This window comes from Sphaerodactylus townsendi, linkage group LG09, assembly GCF_021028975.2.
Source record: "Sphaerodactylus townsendi isolate TG3544 linkage group LG09, MPM_Stown_v2.3, whole genome shotgun sequence".
NCBI lineage: Eukaryota > Metazoa > Chordata > Lepidosauria > Squamata > Sphaerodactylidae > Sphaerodactylus > Sphaerodactylus townsendi.
The window spans coordinates 33,285,262-33,311,520 of record NC_059433.1 but is presented as its reverse complement, the minus strand read 5'-3'; the positions used below and the strand labels follow the sequence as shown (position 1 = coordinate 33,311,520).

General features: G+C 40.8%; 1 protein-coding gene across 1 annotated transcript in view; it reads left to right on the top strand.

The window, feature by feature from the left end:
• Positions 1–26,259, top strand: part of ZNF407 (zinc finger protein 407) — a 530,175-nt gene that overhangs the window by 22,029 nt on the left and 481,887 nt on the right. The window contains exons 2-3 of the mRNA XM_048507663.1: positions 4,622–9,412; positions 25,065–25,179. Of these exons, the coding sequence (XP_048363620.1) occupies positions 4,690–9,412; positions 25,065–25,179 (4,838 nt within the window). The 5' untranslated portion in view covers positions 4,622–4,689. The remainder of the gene's footprint in view (positions 1–4,621; positions 9,413–25,064; positions 25,180–26,259) is intronic.

Here is a 26,259-nt window from a genome sequence, read left to right as displayed (position 1 = left end):
CCCCATTCCTCCATATGAAACCTGCTAGATGACCATGAGCTAGTCACAGTTCTCTCAGAACTCTCTTGGGCCGACCTATCTTACAAGGGGAGGGGGAAGTAATAGTAAACCACTTTGAGACTCCTTAAGCTGGATATAAAAGCCAACTCTTTTAAGTGCTGTCCTCTCTATACACAAGTATTTTAATCTGTGACCAAAGGGCTCTTATCCTTTGGCTCTTAGCTTGAAGATTGGAGCCTGGAGTTTAGCAGAAGATGAACAAGCAGAGAGACGCCTATTTGGCAATCAGAAGCCTCCCTTCCCTTTCTCTTTTGTTTTGCTATATTTTTTTCTCTATACTGTTAGTTGCTTTGGGTCCCCATTGGGGAAAAAACCAGAATACAAATATCCCCCCCCCCCCCCCCCAAGAAAAAGTGGATCACAAAAAAGGCTGGCGGTAACATTGGCCCGTCAGAAGAGAATCCAAACCTTCATAAAACCATGATTGTGATACTCATTTGTCTGCTCTGGAGAATACAATTAACCTTTCCAGCAGATGAATCCTGTACCTAGAAGACCTTCTTGTACTTAATAACGGAGTTTGGCAAACTGCAATCCTTACAATCACAAGGAAATCCTATCCCCTATGGATGCTATACTTAGTGTACCGTCTAAAATTAATCCTTACATTCGCTAATATAAGGACCATTATGTTTTTCTTTACTTCCTGGGAACTTGTGTGTTCTGATTAGTGCTGGAGACAGATCTGAATAATTGCTGGTTTTGAACTTATAAAAGAGAGAGCAGTCACTGTTCCTTCATCCCTCTGTTCCTTGCTGCAACCGAATATCCTTTTGTATCAGGCATGATCTAACCTAATTAAGTCTGCAAAACACCTCCTCCATTCCATTTTAAGACTATTACAAACAGCAGCCTGAGGTTTTTCATTATGCTTGGCTGCATTTCTCCCCCCACTTTTTGTTTTGTTAACATTGCACCTGAAGAACGGTTCTGATGAACTCAAAAGCTTGCTTGTATTTTGTGACTTTTGAAGTTGGTTCCAATAAAGGTGTTAGTAATCTATCATGTATTACAATCATAGACTAGAAGAATAAAACATACATACTCCTGCATATAGTATCTGAACACAGTGATCTTATTCACTTACAATGGAAAATCACACTTTGTGTGAAGATCTACAGCAGGGGCTGGCAACCTTTAACACCCAAAGAGCCATTTGGACCTGTTTTCCACGGAAAAGAAAACACTAAGAGCCGCAAATACTTTTTGACATCTAAAATGAAGATAACACTGTATATATTCTCATGCAGGGAGAAGTTCCCTTCTTTGGGGCCCATTTATACCCATCAAAGCAAAAAGTGGTGTGTGTGTGTGGGGTGTGTGTGTAAAACACCTGTTGTTTTGTACATGATTCAAATGACCAGCAATAGAACCCCTGTTTCACACATTTCTCTTTTCTTGTGTTGAAAGACACTGATTATGCCCCCTCAAAAGAACCCCCTCAAATTCCACTTGGATGGTGGATCAAAATTGGTGCCTTTAATGGGCTTGTCAACTTTCAGGTGGGGGGGTGAACTTCTCCCCCCCTTGAGAAAATGTCTGCCATGGAGGGTGGACTCAACAGACATATTCCTCACTGAGCATGGCCCCTGCCCTGGTCCCAAAAGCCACAGCTTCTGAGAATCTACCCCCAAATGTCCTGCGATTTGCCCGTCGGGAGTTGGCAACCCGTGACAACCATGGCTGAGGATGATCCCGGCCTTCCTCCCTTCTACGATCTACAAGCTTATCCTCCACTGGCTTACTCTGAAGTAAACCTTCCAAGATCCATGTGCAAGGCTTTCCCCATGCGCTCCTGCCCTCCTTGGCAATGCAGAAGCAAACAATTCCCACCTATTCCCGTCTCCCCATCAAACAGCCCCCACAAGTGCAAACAGCCCTGCTCTCTTTCCTTTCTTCCTGGGATGGTTTTTTATTAAGATTTTAAGCTGGATGCCAAATTTATATTTTGTATGATACACTGTTTTATGGGGTTTTAATGTTATGCTCAGTGGAGCTGATATTATATGTGATGTGTTGTTATATGCTCCATTAATGTTGTTTTAGCTATGTTGGACACCGGCCAGAGCCCTTTAAGGGAGGGCTGGTATAAAAAAAAATCTGAAAATAAATAAATAGATAGACAGACAGACAGACAGACCTTGCAGGGCTGCAGGTAATAACTCCTTTAAAACCTGACATCGTATTTCTCACCTGGACTCAGCCAGGCTATCATCTGACAGGAAAGCCCCTGGAGCTCAGTGGGGCTGCTGGGGGGCGGGGGCTGCAACCCAAGGTGGTGCTGCGGGGGTCCCCCATGTGGTCCTGGCCCCCAAGAAGGACCCGGGGGAGGGGGAAATGAGGCCACCCAAAGCAGGGTTGACCCCTGACCCCCCATTCAAGGGGGGTGAACTGAGGTTAAGATTGCGCTGAAAATCTGTGCTCCTGCAACTCCCTTTCGTTTCCCGCCCTTCACTGCTCACCTGTTAAAGAGGATCCACCAGCAGTGCTCTGCGCCTGCCCCGCGCCGTCATCACCAGCATCAGCCAACCAGGCAGCTGGGACAGGGAAGCCGGAAGTGGCTTGGGATAGCCGTCTCAGGCTGTGCCTCTCTAGGAACGGGGACTCTTTCCCATTAACCCATAGGGTGACTGTCCAAAGGAGGCTGAGAGGACCCAAGCTATGCGGAGCCGCAGTGCAAGGACAAAAGAGCCACATGCGGCTCCAGAGCCGAGGGTTGCAGACCCCTGATCTACAGTCTCAAACTTTGTTCTTTTCTCTACCCTTGCTTTCCCCTCATGTTCAGCAATTATTTCCTTATGAGTCTGATTCAAAAGAAGCACTAGTTTGCTGTCTTTGCAAACTTGAAAACAAGTTTCACATCCTCTAAGCCCAGATTTGACTGCCACTATTTTTCAGACTCTTGGAGTCTTTCGTCTTTGGACATCCTCCTTGTCAGCTCTTGCGTGATGGATCTGTCTGCCTGTTGGGGGATTGGCATGTTAGACAAAGTGGGATCCATCACAAGAGAGTCTGGGAGAGAAGGTTTTGGAAACAGGTGTTTTTATTCTATGCTCTTCTTTAGGCCAGTTACATTCATTGCCCCTTACCACCTGCTTTCTGGGGATTATATGGTTGAGATGCTTGGTGGTGCTTAGTGGACTGCCACTGAAGGTTCACATTCTCCTTGTCCCACTGTTTCACTAATTCTTTCTCCCACTACTTTACCTGATGCCTCTGCTCCTTAGGGGATTCTCTCAAGCCATCTGCTGTGCCCCTTCCTCATCCTCCCTCATTTCCACCTGAGTTGCTGCCAAACATCTCCACCTATCATGTCTGTCCATGATCCAACTTTTTAAAACAATCTAGTCCCCATGGATTTTGTATCTGTTTCTTTTAGGGGCTTAATTCATTCTCCCTGTTCATCCAGGGGATCCTCCCCATGTCGTCTGGCCTCTGCCTACAGATGCAAGATACTTCCTTCTTAACCATGGTTAGGTTATGACATTAACACTGCCAGCTGAGGCTCTCTGGATACTTCATTACAACATTTTTCATGTCTTGGGTGGAATCCATTCTATGAAATGGAATGGATTAAGTGATGCTGTTATTGTCATATATTGTTTGCATGTGTGGCTAAAGCATGTGTTGGTATCTTCTATGACATTGTGACGGGAGGGACTCTGGGGGAGTGCCAATCAGTGCTTTTCTTCCATTTTTTTTCTGTTGCTACCATTCTATTTTTGATGGTGGTGATGGGACAGGATAGGATAGCAACCAGTTCCTTCAGTGCAAATAGCTGCCAGTTTCACTGGACCGTAGGATTGCCTGCTTAATCTCATTATTTTGAGCTGTATTGTCTATTGCCACTTCTTCTAAAGGTGTTTCAAAGCAAAGACAGTCAGTTACTTAATTTTGAAACTTCTAATTCAAGAAAGGGTAATTTTCTCCCCCCCCCCTTTCCTGGTTGCCCTTTTAACTGAATGCCGTGCTATCTTAGAGTACTGTGTCAGGGCTGTCCAAAACAAAGGTCAAACTTTTAGACTTGACTTTCCAGATTGGGCACATTATTTATGCCATGACTGTGAAACAACTTGTGTTGGATTAGTTTAATTTAAAATCTACCGTCCTATTAAAGCCAGCAAGTGTTAGAACCAAGCAACAGCTTCATGCTTCAGAGTAATGGACTTCAGGAATGCAGACTCCCTTTCAGAGAGAAAGAGAGAGAATACGTCTATTTCTCACATTGATAGGTGTCCTTTGCTGCTGTGAAGGACCACTTGCACTTTCCAAAGGGTTTAGTTCCCCCAACAGCGGTGTCAGTTTTCTCCAAAGAATTACATCATAATATTTTTTTCAAATGCTCAAATATATTAGCACTCATTTAGATAACACCTCTTTGGCTGCTGTGTTTGAAAATGTTAACCAAAGCTGTTAGATGATAATGCCATCATAGTCTTTCTAAAGTAAGTTAATTTAATGTGTCTCATAACTTTTTGAAGTTAAAGTCCTCCTTTTTGGTGTACATATACAAGAATGTAATAACATCTCTCTCTCTCTCTCTGTCTTCCTCTCTCTCTAGGTAGTCCTACAGCTGATGAACTGAATTGTTTTATTGGAACAGTGTCCTGTATTTATCATTCATTAAGCATGGATGATGTAAAAAGACCAAACCATGATGACGGTGACAAGAATGTACCAAGCAAATCAGCACAAGAGGCAACTAAAAATGTTTTGGCTGAAATGGTTCACAGTGATCCTTTCTCTGACTGCAAAATAAACAGATTTTCAACTGAAGGACAGAAGAACCCTGAGAAAAAAACTGAAGAGAATGGCACACCCAAACGACTGTTACTTGAATCTTCAGATCAAGACCCCGTTGAAACAAATATTCTAGAAAATGAACCTGTCTCAAAACGGTTAAAGCTGACTGTTTCAGAGCACATCAAAGAGAACGAACGCAGGCCACTTAGTGCCCCAATGAACAAAGACTGTGTTGATGAAAGTAGCTGTACTGTTGATGAAACCATTGAAGGATCAGAAGGACACCCCTGTAGTGATGGGTTTATTTCGAAAGCTTCTAGTGTGTTTGAAGGGGATACCCCACAGGAAATACATGTGGAAATGGACCATTCCCGAGACAATGAAACAGTTCATCCTGTGTCTAAATCTTCTTTCCAAGATGATGAAACAAGTGTTAGCTGTGCAACTGGTAGTACTGTAAATGTTTCCAAGTGCAAAACGCCTTTAGAAAAGCCTGTTCAAGAAACCCATCTGAAACAACCTAAAGAGCATGTCAACCCACAGAGGGCTTATAAATCAGAACATACTCCATCTTTCAAAAGGCACATCAAACAGGCTCATGGAAAACGTAAATTATATTTTTGCGATCTCTGTGGTTTTCAGTGTTTTGAGGAGGATCTCTTGCGAGCTCATTTTCTTGGCAAGACCCACCTTCGAAGGCAAAATCTTGCTGCTCGGGGAGGATTTGTAAAGATACTGACAAAAAAATCTTTTCATAAAAAAGAGCAGAACCCACTCCAAGGAAAGAATGCAAGAGTTAAATCTACAGCTAATAAGCCTACAACAAGGAATACATATTCAAATCAACTGAGAACTTCAAATGACAAGGGAAAGAACTTGAAAACAAGCAGCCAACTGTTTGTTGAAATGGTGCCGTCTAAAAATATGTCCGGAAATAGTATTAACAACGACACAGTGTTTTCCTGCAATGTAGATGGAAATCATGATGTCCTGACTGAACAGAGTATTTCAGGGTCTTCAGGCAGCAATCCAGATGTATTGGAGCCTGTTAAGGGTAACCAAGAGACAGTTGTCAATTTAGGCACCATGGGGATGCTGGATAGATTACAACAAATGAGAAATACTTTATCACGAAGAATAACTTTCAAACAAAGTGGTTCTTTCAAACTAAACCAGCAGATTAAAAGACGATATCATTTGTTGGGCATTGGTAAAAGAAGCAAGCCTGATTCTAGCTCGAAGCACAACACTGGGGAAGAGTGCAGTCAGGATGATTTGCCACATATCTCCTTAAAAGGATCAGAAGTGGAAGGTGATGTCAACCCTTTATGCAGAATAGCCTCAGAAAAACAAGAGCTTCGTCCAGATGGAGCAGATGCATGCTGCCTTGCCATGGAACTTGACAGTTCTCCAAAGAAAACTCCAGATATTCAGAAACCGCCACATCCTTGTAATCCCTGTGAGTGTGGTTTGCAGAACCCCAAAGGTTGGACATTACTTGTTGATCAGGAACATGGGAAAGAACTGAAATTTTATTGTCGAACGTGTAGCTATTCTTACACATGTGGAGAGGACTTTGAAGAGTACTGCCAAAAGAATAGCCAGCATATGGGTGACTTCAAGATGAATTGTTGCCATTGTTCATTTCTTGCCCCAAATCACATAAGCCTTGGGAAACACATGCGTGATGAGCATGGCGTGTCCCATTATTGTGTCACCTGCCACCTGTATTTTCTGTCTGAAGATGAAATGGCAGCTCATAATGCAGCTGAGCAGCATGTTGGTTTATTATCTCAAGGAAATATTGTTCAGCTTCCTAACAATGAAGTGGCTATGCAGACAGCATCCTGCATTGTGATGGAATCAGGTTGTATTCCAAAGGCAGATTGTGATGAAGCAAAAATGCAGCCGGAAATCCCTAGATCCTCTGTTGTTCATCCTGGGAATGAGTTCAAGGAATCTATCCTGAGCAGAACCCAGTTTCAGTGTAAAAAATGTTTTTATAAAACGAGATCGCCTTCTGTTCTTACAAGACACATAAAACTTCGACATGCTCAGGAATATCATTTCCTTTGCAAAGCATGCAATCTATATTCATTAAGCAAGGAAGGAATGGAAAAACACATCAAGAGAAGTAAACACCTTGAAAATGCCCGAAAAAATAATATTGGTTTACGCTTTGAGGAATGCATTGAAAGGGTATGTGTAGGTGCAAGCGATGGTAAAAAACTAACAGAACCTTCAGTGTATACAAATTTAAAGACTGGATCTGAAAATGAAAATATGCATATCCCATTTTGCACTTTGGAGAATGTATCAATAAATAAGGAGAGGTTTCCATCAAGTGAAACCATCAAAGGCAGTGTGTTGGTTCTGGATAGTGCTCCAAAGAGAGGGAGACCTAAAGGCACTGTTTCTCGGACATGCCCCCACTGTAGTTTATTGGCTTCCAGTGTAACAAACTTGACTGTCCACATTCGGCGAAAGCACAGCCACCAATACAGCTATTTATGTAAAGTATGCAATTATTATACTGTAACTAAAGGTGACATGGAACGCCATTGTTCTACTAAGAAGCATAAGGGCCGTTTGGAAGCCAATGGAAAACAAAATGTAGAGATCATTGTATGCCCAGAAGGAGGCAGTGTTGAAGTGTGTAGCAAGAAGGTAACTAGTCCTGTGAATGTTTTGAATGAACCTGTTGATCATCACAATCAATCTTCACATTTGGACATTTCTGGTTTGGAAAGCCAGGAAGACGATCAGGGCAGTGCTATTCAAATGAGGGCTGAAAATGTACTTCAGCTTCATGAACTGGATAGAAATCAGGGCTCTGCAGAAATAAAGCAGCAAACAATTGCAGAACTAGGTAATACGAGTCAAGATGGAGACTCATTGAGTCAAACAAGAGCTGCAGCTACAAACGATAATCAATGTGATTATTGTAATTTTGTTGCACATTCTTTTTCTTCTCTGGAAGTTCATGTAAAACGCAAGCACACTAAAGAATTTGAATACTACTGCATGGCTTGTGACTATTATGCAGTTACTCGCCGAGAGATGATAAGGCATGCAGCAACAGAGAAGCATAAAATCAAAAGACAATCTTATTCTTGCGTTTCTGGAGAGGATACAGATGCAGCTGATATTACCAGAAAAAATGCTATAACATCTGAAGAAGAACATCAACCCATGGAAGATTTTCAGATTGTATTGGGTGAAACAAAACACAAAGACAATATTGAAGGGGAAAACACTGGAGAGCAGAAGACTCTGAGAGTGGAGACGTTGCCTAATTCTGTTTCAGAAGACAATGCTGTTTCCAAGTGTAAAGAAGACCATGTATTTGATGCTCTCAATGTTGAGCTTGAAGGCGGACCTGACCAAGGGAAAGAAAATGTAGATGCTGAGGGCCTCCAAAAACCTGTTGAAAAAGATGTTGTAGTTAAGCTTGATAAAACAATTGCATTTAAACAAGGCATTAGTTGTGTTCTGCTAGAAAATGTGGACGGGCAAGCAAAAGTGAATTCAGATTTTACAACAGAATCTGGAAATGACAACAAATCATTGAATTTGAACTTCACAAACAATAGGAATAAGTTAGACGAAGACAGTGAAAAAGAATTTGAAAGCTCTGAGGTACCTGCTGAGGAGGCAAAGGCAGAAGAAGCTCATTCGACTGTTCTTTCAGAAACATGCAACACAGCAGAAGAGCAAAATATGGATGAAAGTACTGAAAAAACTATGCAAAATATGCTTATCTTACAAGGACCAAAAAGCTTTCATGAGGGTTCTGCTGTAGAGGAAGAAGATTCACTGATTGATACACAACATGAAGAAGTGTCTGTTCAAACAGTTTGGGGTGCCGATGGCTCAACAATCGAAGGTATACAAGAGAGTAGCAATGAGGCTATGAACAACTTTGCCAGTGCTTATCATACAGTGAAAGAGGATACAGCAGTACAGAGCAGTGGTCAGTTTGATTCTTCTATTGTAAAGCTAAAAAGCCACGAAGAAGGTTGTGAGCCAATGGATCATTATATGGAAGGACAGAATCTGAGTGGGCTGAAAGTTTGTGGTTTAACCATGAAGGCCGAGGGCTCACAAAATGGTGGAAATAAGAAGAAAGCTGAAGGAAATCCCCCCAAAGAATCTACTCGCATTCGCTGTGATGACTGTGGTTTTTTAGCAGACGGTTTGAGTGGACTAAATGTTCACATAACCATGAAGCATCCTTCAAAAGAGAAACATTTCCACTGTTTACTGTGTGGAAAATCATTTTATACAGAAAGCAACCTTCACCAACACCTGGCTAGTGCCGGCCACATGAGAAATGAAGAAGCCAGCGTCGAGGAACTGCCAGAGGGGGGCACTACCTTTAAATGTGTTAAATGCACAGAACCGTTTGACTCTGAACAAAATCTTTTTCTTCATATCAAAGAACAACATGAAGAACTGCTCCGGGAGGTCAATAAATACATTGTCGAAGACACTGAACAAATCAACCGTGAGCGAGAAGAAAATAAAGGCAATATTTGCAAATATTGTGGAAAGACGTGCCGAAGCAGTCATTCTATGGCTTTCCTAGCTCATATTCGCACGCATACAGGTATGTGTCAATACCTTGCTTTTCCTTTGCCTGTCTTGCCCATTATTATTCATTTAGTTGCAACCATTAACTATGCCAACGTAGTAGGGGATCACCGTGAATGTATTAGTTTTGTGTTGACTGCCTGATATTCCACCCCTGAACTTTCAGAAGTATTGTTAGGTGAACGGAACAATAGAGCCAAAAGCATGATGCTGAAGTGGATTCATGAAACATTCCTATGATTGCCTTGTTACTATTAATACACATTTTACATATTATATCCCCTAGTAGACCCATAGACAATTCATTAATTAGATTACAGCTCATAATAATGTGAACCTTTTTTAAAATTTGGGGAACATTTACATCTTTGTTCTCTAATGATAGGGTGCTTGTTATCTTTTTCCATATTAAAGCATCTGCGTCCCCTCTGCTTCATTCTCTTTTTCTCTCCCCTCCCCAAAAGTTTGGCATTAGAAGATTACTGTCCTTATAAGAATATTGCTTTTGATGTGTTGTGGGAAATGTGCAAGCCGACCCAGCCATAGGAATGAGCAAAGGTAGCAACTAGCAGGGTGCGCGTATTGGAGCTCCCAGAAATTTCAGACATGTGCGCTATTCTGCAGCTTTGTATGCAGGAGCCTGGTCTTCTTGTAGGAAATGTTTTGCAAGTATGGGCAGCCTGTGCCTTTGGAACAGTTGGCAACTGATCCATTTCCTTTATGTGCTGCCTTCCTCTCCTAAATCCTTTTATCATGGGCTTTCTGGAACCCAGTCAGTCACAACATTGTGTTCAGTGGGTGGACAGATCAGGAACTGAGTCAGACTTTGGGGAGGCTATAAAACTAAAAGGGTGGAAGCAAGGAAAGGAGCAGATAGAGAGCAGCACCCAGTTTGGTATGTCTCTTTTGCTAAGGGCCTTCTGGTATGCTCCATAGCCACCAGAGCTTGGCATTCCATCGGTTCATGTAGGTCACGCCCAATTTTTCAAGGGACAAGCAAAATTCGCAGAGTGTAAACAGAAAGTAACTACCTGTCCAAAGACTTCTCTCCACCTCTTTCCCAGTATTTGTTTCCTCTTCAGTTATCATAATCCTATCTGAAGGATGCATTGCCTTTTTAAAGACAAGCGAAGTGGATATTTCACCCAAGCCACTCTGCATTTGTGCTCCAATTGGTTGGATTCCAGGAACATGTAAATGCGTGGTCTTCAGATCCTAAACTCCCATCATCCTTTCCAACTTAGGTTTCCTTAAACAAACTATAAGACCTTTGAACAGCACTTTTACAAAGGAGTCTCCTGAAGCAGAGATTTGCTTGAGGCCCCAACCCCCTCGCCCCTCCCCCCAAGACAAAGGATGTGCCCAGATGAGTTCAGGCATTGCCTTCTGTTTCCGAACAGATCAATGCTATGGCATTGTTCATTTAGCAGCAGAATTGTCACAGGTGTCAATGCTGTTGGCGAAGGGAGTGGAAAGACATGGGAGAGGATAAGAATAAGAAAGAGAGGGAAAGATGATGTGAGCGGAAATTAAATAAATCTGCAAACAGAATGGTTAATTAACACAAAATCTCTGTTGTAACTACAGCAGGTAGCAGGTGGATCCTTTCGTGAACTGTGTTCTCCCCCCTCTCCATTTTCTTCTTTTCCCTGCCTGTAGGCCTTCTCTACCTGCTAGTTTCCCTTTTATTGAAATATGACATTTGTTTAAAAACATTTCCCAAGTCTGTACATTAAAAACAAAACACATCACTTACCATGCAGGGTGTGGTGGCAGTAGCTGGAACCCTGTAAAGGTAATCCCACTCCTAGTTTATAACCACATAGCTTATGGAGCTTCTGACAAGAAATGAGTTTATGTGCTGAATAGTTATCAGGCTGGTAAAATATTCCCATTCTAGCCTAATGCCTTCAGAGGTTTTCCTCTGAAGCCAGTGTGGTGTAGTGGTTGAGAGCAGGAGGAGTCTAATCTGGAGAACTGGGTTTGTTTTCCCACTCCTCCACATGAGTGGTGGACTCTTATCAGGGGAACCAGTTTTGTTTGCCCACTCCTACATTCCTGCTGGGTGATTTTGGGCTAGTCACAGTGTTAGATTTCGTTTAGAGTCATGGATATGCCCAGTAGTGTGTGTGACTGCAGTTTATAGAAAGTTCTCCAGAGACATAAATGTAAAAGGTAAAACTTACATTTATTCAATCATCTTCAGTTCACAACTTTGTTCCAAGAAAAGGTAAATAGAAAGAACCCTATCTAAAGAGATTACTTTCCCTATGACAAGTGGGCACAACTAACGCGCCATCACGTGTGTGGAAGTGAGTGGATGCTGCAGTGGCAAAGGCCCCACTGAGCAGGCTGCCATTGACCATGCGCTCGGTTCAAAGGCTAGAGCAGAAGTGAGGCTAGCATGGGGAAGAAAGGAAGTTAGTGGGCGGTCTCCTGGCCCAGACAAGGAGGGCAAACAAGAGAGGCAACATCACAGTTAGAGTGAGATACATAGCACCCCCCAGTGTCCAGGCATGCAGAAGTCGCTTATTCCAACACTCCCACTCGACACTGCATGCTTTCCCGGTATACAATGTTCCGTTTGTCACGCAGGCTTGGGAACTTGTCTCTTGGCAGTGTGGTTTGGTCAAGATGTCTACTGTCATCATATCAATTGGGACAGTAGCTTGAAGTTTCACAGTTCCTTCTGCCTGTAAAAGAGTCTTACATATTGATCCTTAATTCCAATGTGTTTTGAATGCGTGTACTATTCTTTTCTGAAAGAGAAAGAGCTATACAACTCTGGTTATCTTCTAGCATTTGTACAGGTAAAGGTTCATCAATGCACCAAAATCTTCTAACAACATTAGAAGCCATTGTAATTCTCTGTGCCTCAGAGAGCGAAATTACTAATTCACAGTTCGGTAGATTGGTGAGCAACAACACTTTGTTTACGCGGCTCGTAACTTGCAGCACTTCCCCCATAGAGAAAACACATAGCCACTGGTAGATCTTAGATCTGTTCTTTCTCCAGCCCAATCTGCATCAGCATATCCCAATAGTGTGGGATCTTTGGTTGCTGGCAGTTTCGGTTTAAAGTCTAAAAAAGTACCTCTTAAATTACCTCACCACTTTCGTTTAACAGCAGTCCAGTCTCTTTGTGGAGGGTGTGCTAACCCTTCTGGTTAATATACTCACGGCTGTAGCAATGTCAGGTCTGGTTGTCATTGCTAGAAATTACAAAAAGCTTGCCCTATTACGGTCCCTGTAATCATTGTTTGTCCGGGTAGCAAGTCATCAGGTGAGTACTTGTCTGTAGAAATCAGAACTCATTGGGGTAGGCATTTGGATTGACACCTTCCAGGTTCAGACTCTGTAGCAGTTCCAATATTTTTCACTTCTGGCTAAGAAGATAGCTTCCATCTGGTTCCGCGTTCGATTTGGATCCCCAAGAGTAGAAGCTGGCATCTCCCAGGTTAGCTTGGCTTCTACTTCCTTGTTGAAGTTGGGATATAATCTCAGCACAGTGGTTTTCATTTTTCATGGCAAATAATCAGAGTCATCCAACATATGTCAGGATAAATGTCCATCTCCCATTTCTGTGCCTGCTATAAAGAGACAGGGGGGTCTGCATTGCCTTGTTTGAAGTCCTGACTTAGTAACATCTTGGCTAGCTTATCTGACCAAGCTTTAGCTGCTTGTTTCAATCCATAAAGTCCTTTCTGAAGTTTACAAGACTAAATGTTTATTCTTTTCATCCTATGAACCCTGGTGGTTGCTTCATATAAAGCTCCTACTGAATTTCTCCATGCAAAAGCAGCGGTTTTAACGTCCAAATGCTCAGTTCTCATGTTTCCTAGATGCAGCAATGCTTAAGAGCATTCTAATTGTAGAAGATATTTACAACAGATTACAAGGAAGTCTGATCATAATCTGTTCCATAGATCTGAGAGAATCCTTTAGCAACAAGTCACAGCCTTATATCTCTCAATCTGACCTTCCGCATCTTGTTTTAGCTTTAAAGAAACCATTTTACAACCCGATAGCGTTCTTACCCTTAGGTAGTTCTGTGAGAGTCCATGTTTGGTTTTTATGTAGTGCAGCAATTTCTTCTTATTGCCTGCCTCTTTCCACTTCTTTGCTTCTGGTTCAGGCATTCGCTGTAACTCAGCCCATGAAGCTGGTTCATGCAATTATTGATTGCCCTTACAAGGTAGGTAAGTTTCTCGGCTGGAACTCCCTTGTTAGGCCGCGATGAAGCCTGAGGGCCAAAAGGTCTGTCTGCCTCCGCGGTAGTCTGTGACTCCCTCTGCCTCACCTGTCGGGTCTGGGATTTCCACCGCTGCTCCCTCTTCCAGGTTGAGCATTTGCTGGCATCTGCACGGTGATGTCATCCTGGGACTCCTGGAAGCGATATAGGATCAACTGATTAAGCTATCGCCATCTCCCTCTGAATGGTCATCCATCACAGCAGGCTTGCCATCTCTAGATTAAGCTCGATCAAACTGCACAATAACTCTGCATATAGTAGTTTGGTTAGTTTCTGGATCAAAGGAAATCCTGTATCCTTTACTTTCTGGAGAATGGCCCAAAAATATACCTGCTTGCGTGGTAAGAGGGTCTAGCTTGGATCTCTTTTCTTTTTTTGGTATGTGAGGCACTAAACTTTACGTCCAAAGACTCCTGATAATGTTCTACATTTGGTTTCCCTGCCATGCCATAACTCATATGGAGTTGCTTCTGTGGCTTTGGTTGGCAATCCTATTTTTGTAATAGGTAAACTGCAGTCATTGCTGCCTCTCCCCAGTACTTGCGGGGAAGGCCTGAATCAATGAGCATGCACCCGAATCGCCAATGTCCATTATATAGCGATTTCTTCTTTCAGAAATTCCATTTTTTTGTTCTGGCCGAATGGGCTGGTAAGTCTGTGTTGGATCCCATGTTCCCTCAAGAAATTGTTTGCCAGATATGGAGTTATTATTCACCTCCCATGTCCGTTTAGAAAACTACTTACGGGTTTCCTATTAAAACTTATTAGATACCATATAGCAACACCAGTCTCTTAATTTCTGTTCAGTCTGAGACTTTTCTTTTGGCATAAAATAACACACGAGGTGTATCTCGAGTAGTCATCAATAAAAGACAACAGATAGGTGTTATTACCAGTTGATGCTGGTTTGATTGGTCCACATAGATCAGAGTGAATTAAGTCAAGAGGCTGCTTATAGCATCTTTGGCTTTGCTTTGGGAATGAAGGCCCTAGTTCCCTTTCCTCTTAAACAACAAATCACACAATTGGTTATCATTGGGACAGTCTTTTATAGAAATACCTGTTACCCAAGTCGCCTTTTCAACTTCAGGATGGCCTCTTTATCACGGTGGGCAAACCTCCTATGCCAGAGCTCCAAAGACTGCTGGGTAGAAGTTACCTTGGCTGTGCAGGCTTGTGGTTCCCTCACAGTCCAGTTCAAAGACTCCATTTCTTAGGGGTACCTGTGGAATATAGCTCACCATTACTTGTGAGATAGTGCACACATTATTCTCAAAGTGAACAGCTTCCTTTTTTTTCTGATAGTGTGGGGACACTGATCAGATTAGCCATAAGGTCTGCAATGTGGGACATTTTCAGCCCGCAATCCTCCCAGTTCCATTACCATTTCGTTTGGCAATGTAAAGTAACTTTGCCCTTTCCATTGTTCACTGGAATCTGTTTTCCATTGGCTAAATACACATTGCATCCAGCATCTCTGTCTAATTCATTGAACAAAGCAACATCTGAAGCCATGTGCCTAGAAGCACCGCTATCAATAATCAAAGGCTTATATTTTTCATTAGTTTGTATCATGTGGGTTGTGCAAAAGTTGAACGCAGTTTTAGGAGTAAAATCCCTTTGTCTGTGTGAATAAACAGTGTGAGATGGCTTGCTGCCAGTCTCAGCATTCTTAATGCGTCGACTTACTCCCTCTGGAGGTGACCAGGTTTATTGCCCATGAAACAAATGGGTGGGCTCCTCCCCTTTCCCCACCAATGGGATTGGATTTTCTGTATCCAAATGATTTAGTTCCAGCCCCCTTGCCTCTGGCTTCTTGGGCAATGTAACTTGAGCCATTCTTCCCTCTGCTCTCAGAGAGATATTCTTGCTGCTTGCGAAATTCAGACCCTAGTTAGTCCTAGAATTTCCTCAAATGTGCAGTCTTTGCCATTTACGAGTAGAGACAAAAAAGCTGAATATTTCTCAGACATGAGAGCTTAAAAGCAGTCCAATTTTTCAGTTCTTCCTCCAGAACTGTGCCAGTGGTTGCTAACTTATCAATCAGATTCAGCAATTTCTCTATATGGCAATCAGCATCTCCATTTTCTTGTAATTTGATTGAAAATAGTTGTTTAAATAAACTCACTTTGCTATTTCTGTCTTGCTCTCCAAAGACCCTTTTTAATGCTTCTAGCATGTCTTTGGCAGAATCTTGTCCTTTAACATACACCAGTTGTGAGTTTGTGAGGGTACTAACAATTACGTTCATGGCCTTTTCATCTGCTCTTTGCCATCTAGTCTCTTCATTTCCACTGTTTGGTTTTGGTGTAGTTAAAAACAAAGCCTATGCCCTCTTCAACTACTTGGGATTGAATCCTGTAGAGCCATGAGTTAAAATTCAGGCTTGTAAGCTTCTCAAGAATTGCCTTCACAGCTGAGCCATTTTTAATGCAAAAGTCTTTCTCTACCAATCTCAATGAGTCCCGCACACACAGAAAGAGGAAGCAAACAGGCTAATGCAACCTTTTATTTTCATTTAATATATTAGAGGCCAGGTGAGGCAAAGAAAAAACACAAGGAACCAAGACAATGGCTGCTAAAGCCATGCAAGGGAAAAAAAAATTTGCTCCAACTTTAAAATATCTGGGCTTCAAAAAAATAACCATCAATCTCTGCTACCATGTTAGATTTACGTTTAGGATCATGGGATATGCCCAGTAGTGAATGTGGCTACAGTTTATAGAAAGTTCTCCAGAGACGCATAAATGTAAAAGGTAAAACTTACATTTGTTCCAATCATCTTCAGTTCACAACTTTGTTCCAAAGAAAGGTAAATAGAAAGAACCCTATCTAAAGAGATTACTTTCCCTATGACAAGTGGGCACAACTAGCAGCATGCATCATTATTGTGGAAGTGAGTGGATGCTGCAGTGGGAAAGGCCCCACTGAGCAGGCTGCCATTGACCATGCGCTCGGTTCAAAGGCTAGAGCAGAAGTGAGGCTAGCATGGGGAAGAAAGGAAGTTAGTGGGCGGTCTCCTGGCCCAGACAAGGAGGGCAAACAAGAGAGGCAACATCACAGTTAGAGTGAGATACATAGCACCCCCCAGTGTCCAGGCATGCAGAAGTCGCTTATTCCAACACACAGTTCATTCAGAACTTTCTCAGCCCCATCTACCTCACAAGGGCTCATTCCGCACATGCAGAATAATGCACTTTCAAACTGCTTTCAGTGCTCTTTGAAGCTGTGCGGAATAGCAAAATCCACTTTCAAACAATTTTGAAAGTGGTTTGAAAACGCATTATTTTGCATGTGCGGAAGGGGCCTAGGTGTCTGTTGTGTGGAGAGGAAGGGAATGGAGTTTGTAAGCTGCCTTGAGTCTCCTTAACAGGAGAGAAAGGTGGGGTATAAATACAAACACTTTCTTTTTTCTTATTTTGGGAATGAGAGCCTGAAATCTGTGTTTAATAATGGAATGGCAGGTGTTTGTTGCTGCATTATTTGAGGAGAGTACTAATACTGAGAGACAAGGGTATATGATTGGTTGTCATGGAGAAGGCAGTGGTAGCAATAACGTGGTACCTGAGATAGTGGGGCCTGGTGGTTTAAACTCCATGCTATGCCACACTCCCCATTCCTTTTTTATGTTTTATATTAAGGGGAAAAATTTTTAAACAACACTTTTGTCGAAAATGCATAAGCTGCAGTTCTAAATTTATGTAAAAATTCACTGCTATGTTTCTATAAACCTGCCATACATTCTTTATTTTAAATAGACAGCTTTTCTAAATCACTGAGCTCTGCTTAGACAAGTGGTGTCTCTCTGGTTGAATTTATGAGTGGATTTGAATAATAAATTCACATTTCAATGAACATATTTTCATTAAAACTGTAAGGTTTATTTTACTGTACTTTTAAATAATGGCTTATTATAGAAGCTGTAGTTTAAAATCGCACAGTAGTTGAAACTTAGTGCATAGTTTTTACTAGAAAGAGAATGAATAGGTAAGAAATGCAAAACATTATAAACAATATTAATATTCTTGGTGTAATCCTAATACATGATTTTTGTTTGTTTCTTTAGAAGCCAAAGTTGAGTCTAGACAATGTTTTTCAAGTCCAGCCAGGGAGACCTGGTGTTACCTCTAAGCATCACGCGGCGTCTCATTTTAACCACAGCATTATTGCTTAACCGCACGTGGAGGCATTTCAGCCTTCTTTTTAAAGCCTGCCAATAGTATATTTGTGTGTAATGTTTCAGGAAATGTTTTAATTTTGAATCTGCTGATGAGTCTTTAGGACGTACAGTCATGTTCACATGGTCAGAACGGCTTTTATAAGCCCTTAATATGCCCTCTTAAGGCAGATAAAATGGAATAAAACTACAGGGAAGATGCTAATGGAGCTCTCTTTAGAATTCTTTATGCAACTGTCTGGTCAAGACATGTTGCTTATAATTGATGTGTCCATTACTTGAATTCTCTTGTAATTATAGTCAATAAGTCTTGTAAATGTGTTAAAGCTCACTAAAAGCATACAAATTCAAGAACAGAGTAAGGCTAATAATTTAAAATAATCTATGTAGGCATTTCAGCACTTAATTTCCCTTGTGTGTTGATAGCTGATCATTCTTAATCCATTAAGATTTATTTAGTCGTTTACAATGCAAAATAGGTTTGCACTGGTCACTTGTGCCATTTGAAAATGTCCACCAGGTTAAGTGCAGAATGTAGTCCATTAGTCTTCCTTGACTATATGTATTAATTGCATTTAAAATCAAGTTAATGTGGATGTGAAAGTGAGGTAACTATCAATATATGACAAAGCAACCCTACTTACATAAGTTACATCATTGATTGTAACATTTAGTAAAAGTTAGCACACTTTTTAACATCTTGGGTATGTCTTTTCACCCTGTGTATTTTTTATTGTGCTTTGCATTAGATGTGAATGTACGGAAAACCAGGTTTGGGGGTTGACAACACATATCTACCATTTCATTTTGCAAGTCATTTTTTGGGATGAGTTGCAGAACAGTGTTTAATCTATTCCCTTTCTCTGTGCACCTTAAAATGAATTGCTTTTCGGATAACTTTGCTTATGCACATAAAATAGTAATGGTGGTATTTTTTATTAATAGTTAACTGGAAGAGGTTTTTACTCTTCCAATTCCTGGGGTTTTTTTTCTCTTCATACTTTTTGATTTACTGAATGTTTTATGTAATGTTTCTTCCCATCTTCTGTACAATAAAAACAGCTCTGTATGAAATAAATGGGTTTTGGTCATCAAGATTGAGAGGCAGAAGAATAACACCATAATGTATTCTCTCGTGCGGAGAAAAATGGCAGGAGCAAATGACGGTCACATCTGCATTAGTATAATATCAGATTTCCTTATGATATTTATACTCTCTTGAATTCTTCTGATTCCTTTTCATGTGCTGGTGTCTTGAAAGTGTTACTTTCGCCCACATGAGCCCCCTTCACCAGTCACCAGTTGATTCCAAACTGTGGAAAATAAAGGTTTCCTCCAAGCCTTTCTCTAATTTTGAAACTTCTCACGTAGCAAAGGGGAGGTTATGCATGATGTGGGATAGCAAGCAAGTCTATCACACACTGACAAGTGAAAATGAGGAACTGTAAAGAAAAGCAAAAAAAAAGAAATATTTCAGATGGAGGACGTTTCAACTTCCAAATCAAACAGGTCTTGTGTATCTAATTAAGAACCGGACATCTGAAAATATAGTCACCTATCTGGGTGTCTTCCTTGTTCATGATTTCCTCAGAAGCCACAAGCTTAAGACTCTTCTGACTTGAAGATTAACTGCTCAGATGTCCACTTTCCCAGCCTACAGTTTTTGTATGTAGGGGAGGGGCCATAGCTCAGTGGCAGAGCATCTGTTTTGCATGAAGAATAACCCAGGTTCAGTTCCCGGCATCTCCAGTAAAAAGGATCAGGTAGCTGTTGATGGGGAATAATTCTACATGATTTGTTATATATAGGGGTGGCATGCAAGGGAAGGGGAGGGAGGGAGGGGTGGCATGCAAGGGGAGGGGAGGGGAGGGGAGGGAGGGGTGGCATATAATTTTTCCAAATGACATTGCATTTCAATTTTCGCCCATATATCTCTATCTATCTATCTATCTATCTATCTATCTATCTATCTATCTATCTATCTATCTATCTATCTATCTATCTATCTATCTATCTATCTATCTATCTATCTATCTATCTATCTATCTATCTATCTATCTATCTATCTATCTATCTATCTATCTATCTATCTATCTATCTATCTATCTATCTATCTATCTATCTATTTTTTCCAAATAATATTGCATTTCAATTTTATGATCAGAATCACATTGCGTTTCAATCTTACCATGTAATGGGGATGCATTGAGGGAAAAAGTCCATTGTAGGGAAATAAAGTAGAAACAATAGTTTGTTCACACAGCTTGTCTGCTGGTGAAAAGGGAAAGAAGGGATCCTATTAGATCACCAAAAACAGCTATGCTGAGGATCATGGGGCCTGCATATATGAAAGCCATATGGCATGAAGAATGCAGTAAGGAAAGGAGTTAGAGAGACTGAACAGGTTGGCTGGATCCAACCCACTCATTTAAGAGCCAGTAATGTCAAGTAGTGAGTGGCATTGAGAGAATGTTCTTTTGAAGAACTACCATAGATCTAGTTCAATTTTTTAAAATGCAAAGTCTCAATGACTAAAATTGAGAAGCTGGGCCCCCAATCTACATTTTGTATTCTGTGCACTCAACCGTTCATAGACTACCCATTAATTTAGCAGTCATACATTAATTCAGTGTCCCCCCCCCTTTTGTTTAGGAGCAGCAGTGGCGTAGGAGGTTAAGAGCTCATGTATCTAATCTGGAGGAACCGAGTTTGATTCCCAGCTCTGCCGCCTGAGCTGTGGAGGCTTATCTGGGGAATTCAGATTAGCCTGTACACTCCCACACATGCCAGCTGGGTGACCTTGGGCTAGCCACAGCTTCTCGGAGCTCTCTCAGCCCCACCTACCTCACAGGGTGATTGTTGTGAGGGGGGAAGGGCAAGGAGATTGTAAACCCCTTTGAGTCTCCTACAGGAGAGAAAGGGGGGATATAAATCCAAATTCTTCCTCCTCCTCCTCCTCCTCCTCCTCCTCCTCCTCCTCCTCCTCCTCCTCCTCCTCCTCCTCCTCCTCCTCCTCCTCTTCTTCTTCTTCTTCTTCTTCTTCTTCTTCTTCTTCTTCTTCTTCTTCTTCTTCTTCTTCTTCTTCTTCTTCCCTTCTTTTGTTCCGACAGTAGCAAGGGAGCCACTTACGTGAGGCAGAATCTTCCATGAGTGTGGCTATGTTAATAGATAGGAAATGTAGTGGCGGGTCAGTCATGTGGCTTTTTGCTATCAGATGCCACCTGGACAGGAAGAAGGCAGGGTCTCACGTGGAAGAATTCCATGCAACTGGTCTACCTTTTTGTGTATATATTAGAGCCTCATGGGATCTTGCTTTGATAATGTAATTCCTGTGTTGCTAAAATAAAGTGAAGATAGGTTAGGATTGTCACCCTCTAGGTTTACAACTGATCTCCAGATAATGGCTTCTCGAGAGAAAAAGGCTTCTATGAAGTGTGAGCTATACAACATTATACCTTTTCTTCCCCTTGCTCCACCCCTACATTTCCAAGAATGTCTCAACACAAAGCTGACAACCTTAAAAAGGGGCCCTTAGTTGCTATTATCTGGCCTGCCTGGTCTGGCACTTGCACTTCTTGCTGCCTATGCTGGGTTTCATTTATTTATCTATTTGGTCTCTTAAATGCCATTAAGAGGGGATTGTTCCAACACCACTGCTATTTGGGATTTATTCAGCATCAGTTATTTGTATTGTTATATTAAAGTGAAAAGGAAAAAAGAAAATCAGTAGTGAAGAGGAATGGAATGAACTCCTTAGAGCTGAGTTGAGCATGGAAGAGTAAGAGTACCATAGACTAGGGAAGACTTTATGAAAAAGATGTGTGGTACAACAGAGATGCTTTCTGCACAGGAACAGGCTTGTGTAGATTCCCCCCTGCTGCTGCAGCTGTTGAAACAACTTCCACGTATCTGGTCCCATCAACGGGTCAAACCATTCCCCCCACAATAAACAGTAGTGCCTCCTTTTGTCTCAATTAAGCTTCAGTCCCATCCCAACATTGTCTCCCCAGGATCTGGTGAAAGCCTGTTAAATCTTTGGATGACTTCTCCTGGTGGCATTATGTAGGTGTTGCAAAGCATGGGGGGGGGGGGCATAGAACCTTTTGATTACTCTTAAAATTCCAGCCAATATGTTAGAATAACTCAGATCTCATTAGTCATAGAAACTGCTGATATTAATGTTCACATATTGATATCAAAATTACAGTTAACATTCTTTAAACTTTCAGTTTGCCCCCAGATCTCTGAGTGCATCAGACTTTCAAACTGAATTTATCCTGTAATTCGGGTTGAAAAGTATTCATTTGCAGGGGAACAGGAAATAATAAACAGAGCCGAAGGGCCACTAGTAATAATAGAAAAGGAACATGTATTATGTAATCAGTTGAAGAAAGAAACCAAAAGGATAAGGGGTGGAATCTGCAAGATATTTTAGCGTTCATGAAATAAAATAGAAATATAAATATGTCTAGAGAGCTTTACCATAACTGGAAATTGCCTTGACATTATATATGGCATAATTAGTATTTAAACTCATGAGTTAGAACATCAGTTTCAATACTTTGAATTTAATGTGGAGGTAGATTGGCTGTACTCAAATTTATTTTATTTTCATGGGTCTCTTTATAGAATACAGTGTTGATCTGGAATGCCACCAAATTAATAGTTAATTTGGTTTTATCAGGATAATTTAAATAAACTGGAATTTTCCAGGATGATGGATAGAATGTGATCTCTGTTAGCTGCAGTCTCAACCTGCTTTTGACATTTAAACATATAAAGCTGACTAGGTATAACCATTCAGGTGCTAAATATATTTTACATCTACTTCTAACAGTAGAAATGGAAATATTAAGAGATCTAGCTTCATTGTCATTGAACTGTGAAATATTCAACCTTGTCTGCCCGTGCTTAGTACTGTTGACTTTTTTATTTCTGTTGGAAGATTAAAATTAAATGCTTCATTTTTCGTCAGCTTTTGGGAATTAAATTGAAATTTAAGACTCTAAATTTTTTTTTTAGTGAGATCCTCAATTTGAGCAAAGTCTTCTTTGAGCATATTCTGTATTCAAGGGCACACTAGAAAGGTTCATTGATCAAGTATGATGTACTGTAACATTTTTCTTATCTGAACTCTTTTATGTATATTTATTAAAGATCCCATATTTCATATTATGCTTAACTATATTGGAGAAAGTTCTTCACAAAACATATCCCAAATATAATATGAAGTATCTGCAAGCATATTGTACTTACTTTTAACTGCAGTTCTGAGATTTATGGATATAGAGATCTGCTAGTCCTATAAAAGTTGGAAAGGGTCAGAGCATACTTTAAAAGGATGTGTCATCACTTAGATTCCCAGTACTGACACCTGCCAGATTTAATGATTTCATTTTTGTGATAATATAATTGCTTTAATCTGATTGGAAAGTCATCTTTGGTTACAATGTGAAATTTCACTTTTCCTTGGCCTGATTATGTTACTGAAGAACAGGTCATTGCTGCTTTCTTGTGAGGGATGAAGGGGGTTTGGGGAATCTATAATTCTTTGGACTCTTCTAGGCAGTTAAAGTTTGTTCTTGAAATAAATAATAGCCAAAATGTCAATACTTCTAGTTTTCAGAATAATCATAAATTCCTGACCGTAAAACAGTCATAAATGTGCAATATTTTATTCACTGTATATTCATGCACTGCATGTCATGGCAATAGAAGGGCCATGAATCATCCTTTCTGTATGACCAGAAGCGAGAGGGAGAGAAATCTGAAATATCAGATTTAAAGCTATCCATTATCAAATGGAGGAACATGGTGAAAACAGGTAATCTGTCTAACTATATTCACTTTAAATAAAAAGAAAACATTTTAGGTGTGATCCTTTTGACATTTATGAACAAGCCGTACACAAATTTATGTTAGATCTATAAAGGAGCTATTTCTTTAAGCCATGGCCCATTTCAGTGCTGTATTGCACTTGGTTCCTCTCTTCTTGTCTCCTGGGTCATTAAAATATCTCTGGTTCTTAGAGAAAGGGGCTAAAGCATCCCTCCTTCCAGCAGCTGCCATTCCGAATCTGCCAGAGCGACTATTTATTGGCAATGGGATGGGAACAAGTTAATACCTTTTAAAAGTAAGCTGCTTGAAAAACCTTATGATTAAAAAGCAGCATATAAATGGAATAAATAATAAAACAACATCCCTATCCAGGGGCCCCCAAAAGGGTTTGGGGCAGCAGTGTAGCCTTGCTTTCTCTGGGGCACATACCCAGGTGAAGGAGGGGGCAAACGTGCCAGCAAGTGGCCGCTCCTCAGCTCTATGCTGGTAAAACCCAGAGGTCCAGGTCGTCACAGGGCTGTGCTGGCAGCCTAATCAGACAGCACTGAATTGGGGGGGTTGAGCTGGGGTGTTCCCAGGCAGAGCTGATGTTACTTGGCTTCCTCCCAGGGTTTAGGACTGGCAGCATGGTGTTCTGGCCTTTGGACATATGACACCCTTTGGGTGGTGTAAATCCTTTAAGCCCCATAGAGGGCTTTCTGTATGGGGATTCCCACCCCCACTTTTCACTCCTTGTGCTGCTGGGAAGCAGGGCAGCACCATAGGGTGGCTTTCCATGGGTGGAATTTTTTTTGCTTCCGGTGGTTCCAGGACACCCTCGTGGAGATGGCACATCCTGCCACTGAGGGCTGTGGATTGGGCTACTCACAATATAGCCACACCTAAAGACACTGTTATTTGATTTTTAAAAAGCTACTTGCAACATTTGGACATATATTATGTCCCATGAAAACCAAATAGATGCAATCCAGTTTTACTGCATTGTATCTCAAGCCTAAGCAATTTAGGATAAAAGTAACAGAGCAAGTTTTCTGACCTCATTTCAAAGTTCTCCAACTATCTTATCTTTTAATTATCAAAACTGTTTCCATAATAAGTGAGTGCTCATTAATGAAACCCCATTCTTGCCTAACTTTTGTGTTTGAACTTCAGAAAAGTGTCTTTAATGAGAAATATGTGGCAAATACCCTAGCAGTATCCCTGGAGTTATAAATGTATGCAACAGACATCTTTCTTTTTGAGGCTACGTGAGATTCTGAAACAGGTTAAATATTGGATAGTGGTTTGCACACTCACACACTTTTTATTAAAAGGCTATTTTCCTCACAAAATGTGATTTCTTTAACCAAGGGTAATATAATATTCTCATTCAACTCATATCTTATGCTAAATTTTACTTAGGATCAAAGCCATTCAAGTGCAAGATTTGCCACTTTGCAACAGCTCAGCTAGGAGATGCCAGAAACCATGTCAAGAGGCACCTTGGGATGAGGGAATACAAGTGTCATGTCTGTGGGTGAGTAAATTGAAACAGTTCCTCCCATGGTTATCCAGCAAGAAGTGTAGGCTACGCATTGTTTCAGCATTCAAAATGGGGACGTGAGCAAGAGGGGCTAAAATTATGCATGCATATCCTCCTTCCCATTGTTATGGTAAATTCCTTAAATACAGTTATGACATTCTTTTCCTACTTCTAATCCAGCACTGCAGATGAGCAATTTTATGGGCTACAAGGTCAATTTGAACCTGTAATCTGTAAATTGACTAAATTATAGGATGTTCATTCACATTGCCAGGGAGAACTGTAAATTCCTTTTTTACAGGCTTAAAAAATAGTATATAGACTTTAATTTGGTGTGCGTTTTGTGTATATGTTCACATACATGTATTTGTGCTATATTTTGTTTTAATTCTAGCTCTGTGAACAAGCTCTGGTAGGATTTCTGTACTTCTGGGAAAAACAGAAGGAAACTTTCAAAGGATTTTAAATATTGCCACATGCAATGTATCTATTGAAAATGTGGAGGCATTTTGCATATATGCTGGTGTTTGATTCAGGGGGAAAACCTCTCTTGTTTTTCTTTCATTTATAATGGTTATTTCGTCTGAAGGGCCATTTGTAATGTTTAATTGTCCTTCAAATGTGTATCATTTAATAGGGAAGCACTGAGACTCCTTTAACACAAAACTAATTAATTTAACAAAAATGGCTAAAAGGTTTTAAAATGCCACAGCATATAGGGTACATCATAGGACATCCAGAGGTGGGTTTTAGTATTCTACGTCTATTAAAAGTGTGTTGTCATGTGTAAAGCATGAGCAAATGTATGGATCGTACAAAGCACTCCTGAAAAAAACTGACTAAATAATAGTAAAGACTATGAAATGGAACTGGTTGAGTTTGATAATATCATGTATATGTGAATTCTTAGATGGATAGTTAGTGTTATTTTAATTAGGAAATTCTCCTCATCAGTACTTGCCATTAAAACCTTGCAGAATAAAGTTGAGGGGCAAGTCTGTAGTACAAGGGAAATAACTGTGAACCTTATTCAATGTACATTAATTGAGGAGTGCCATTCTGTGCTTTGCTACT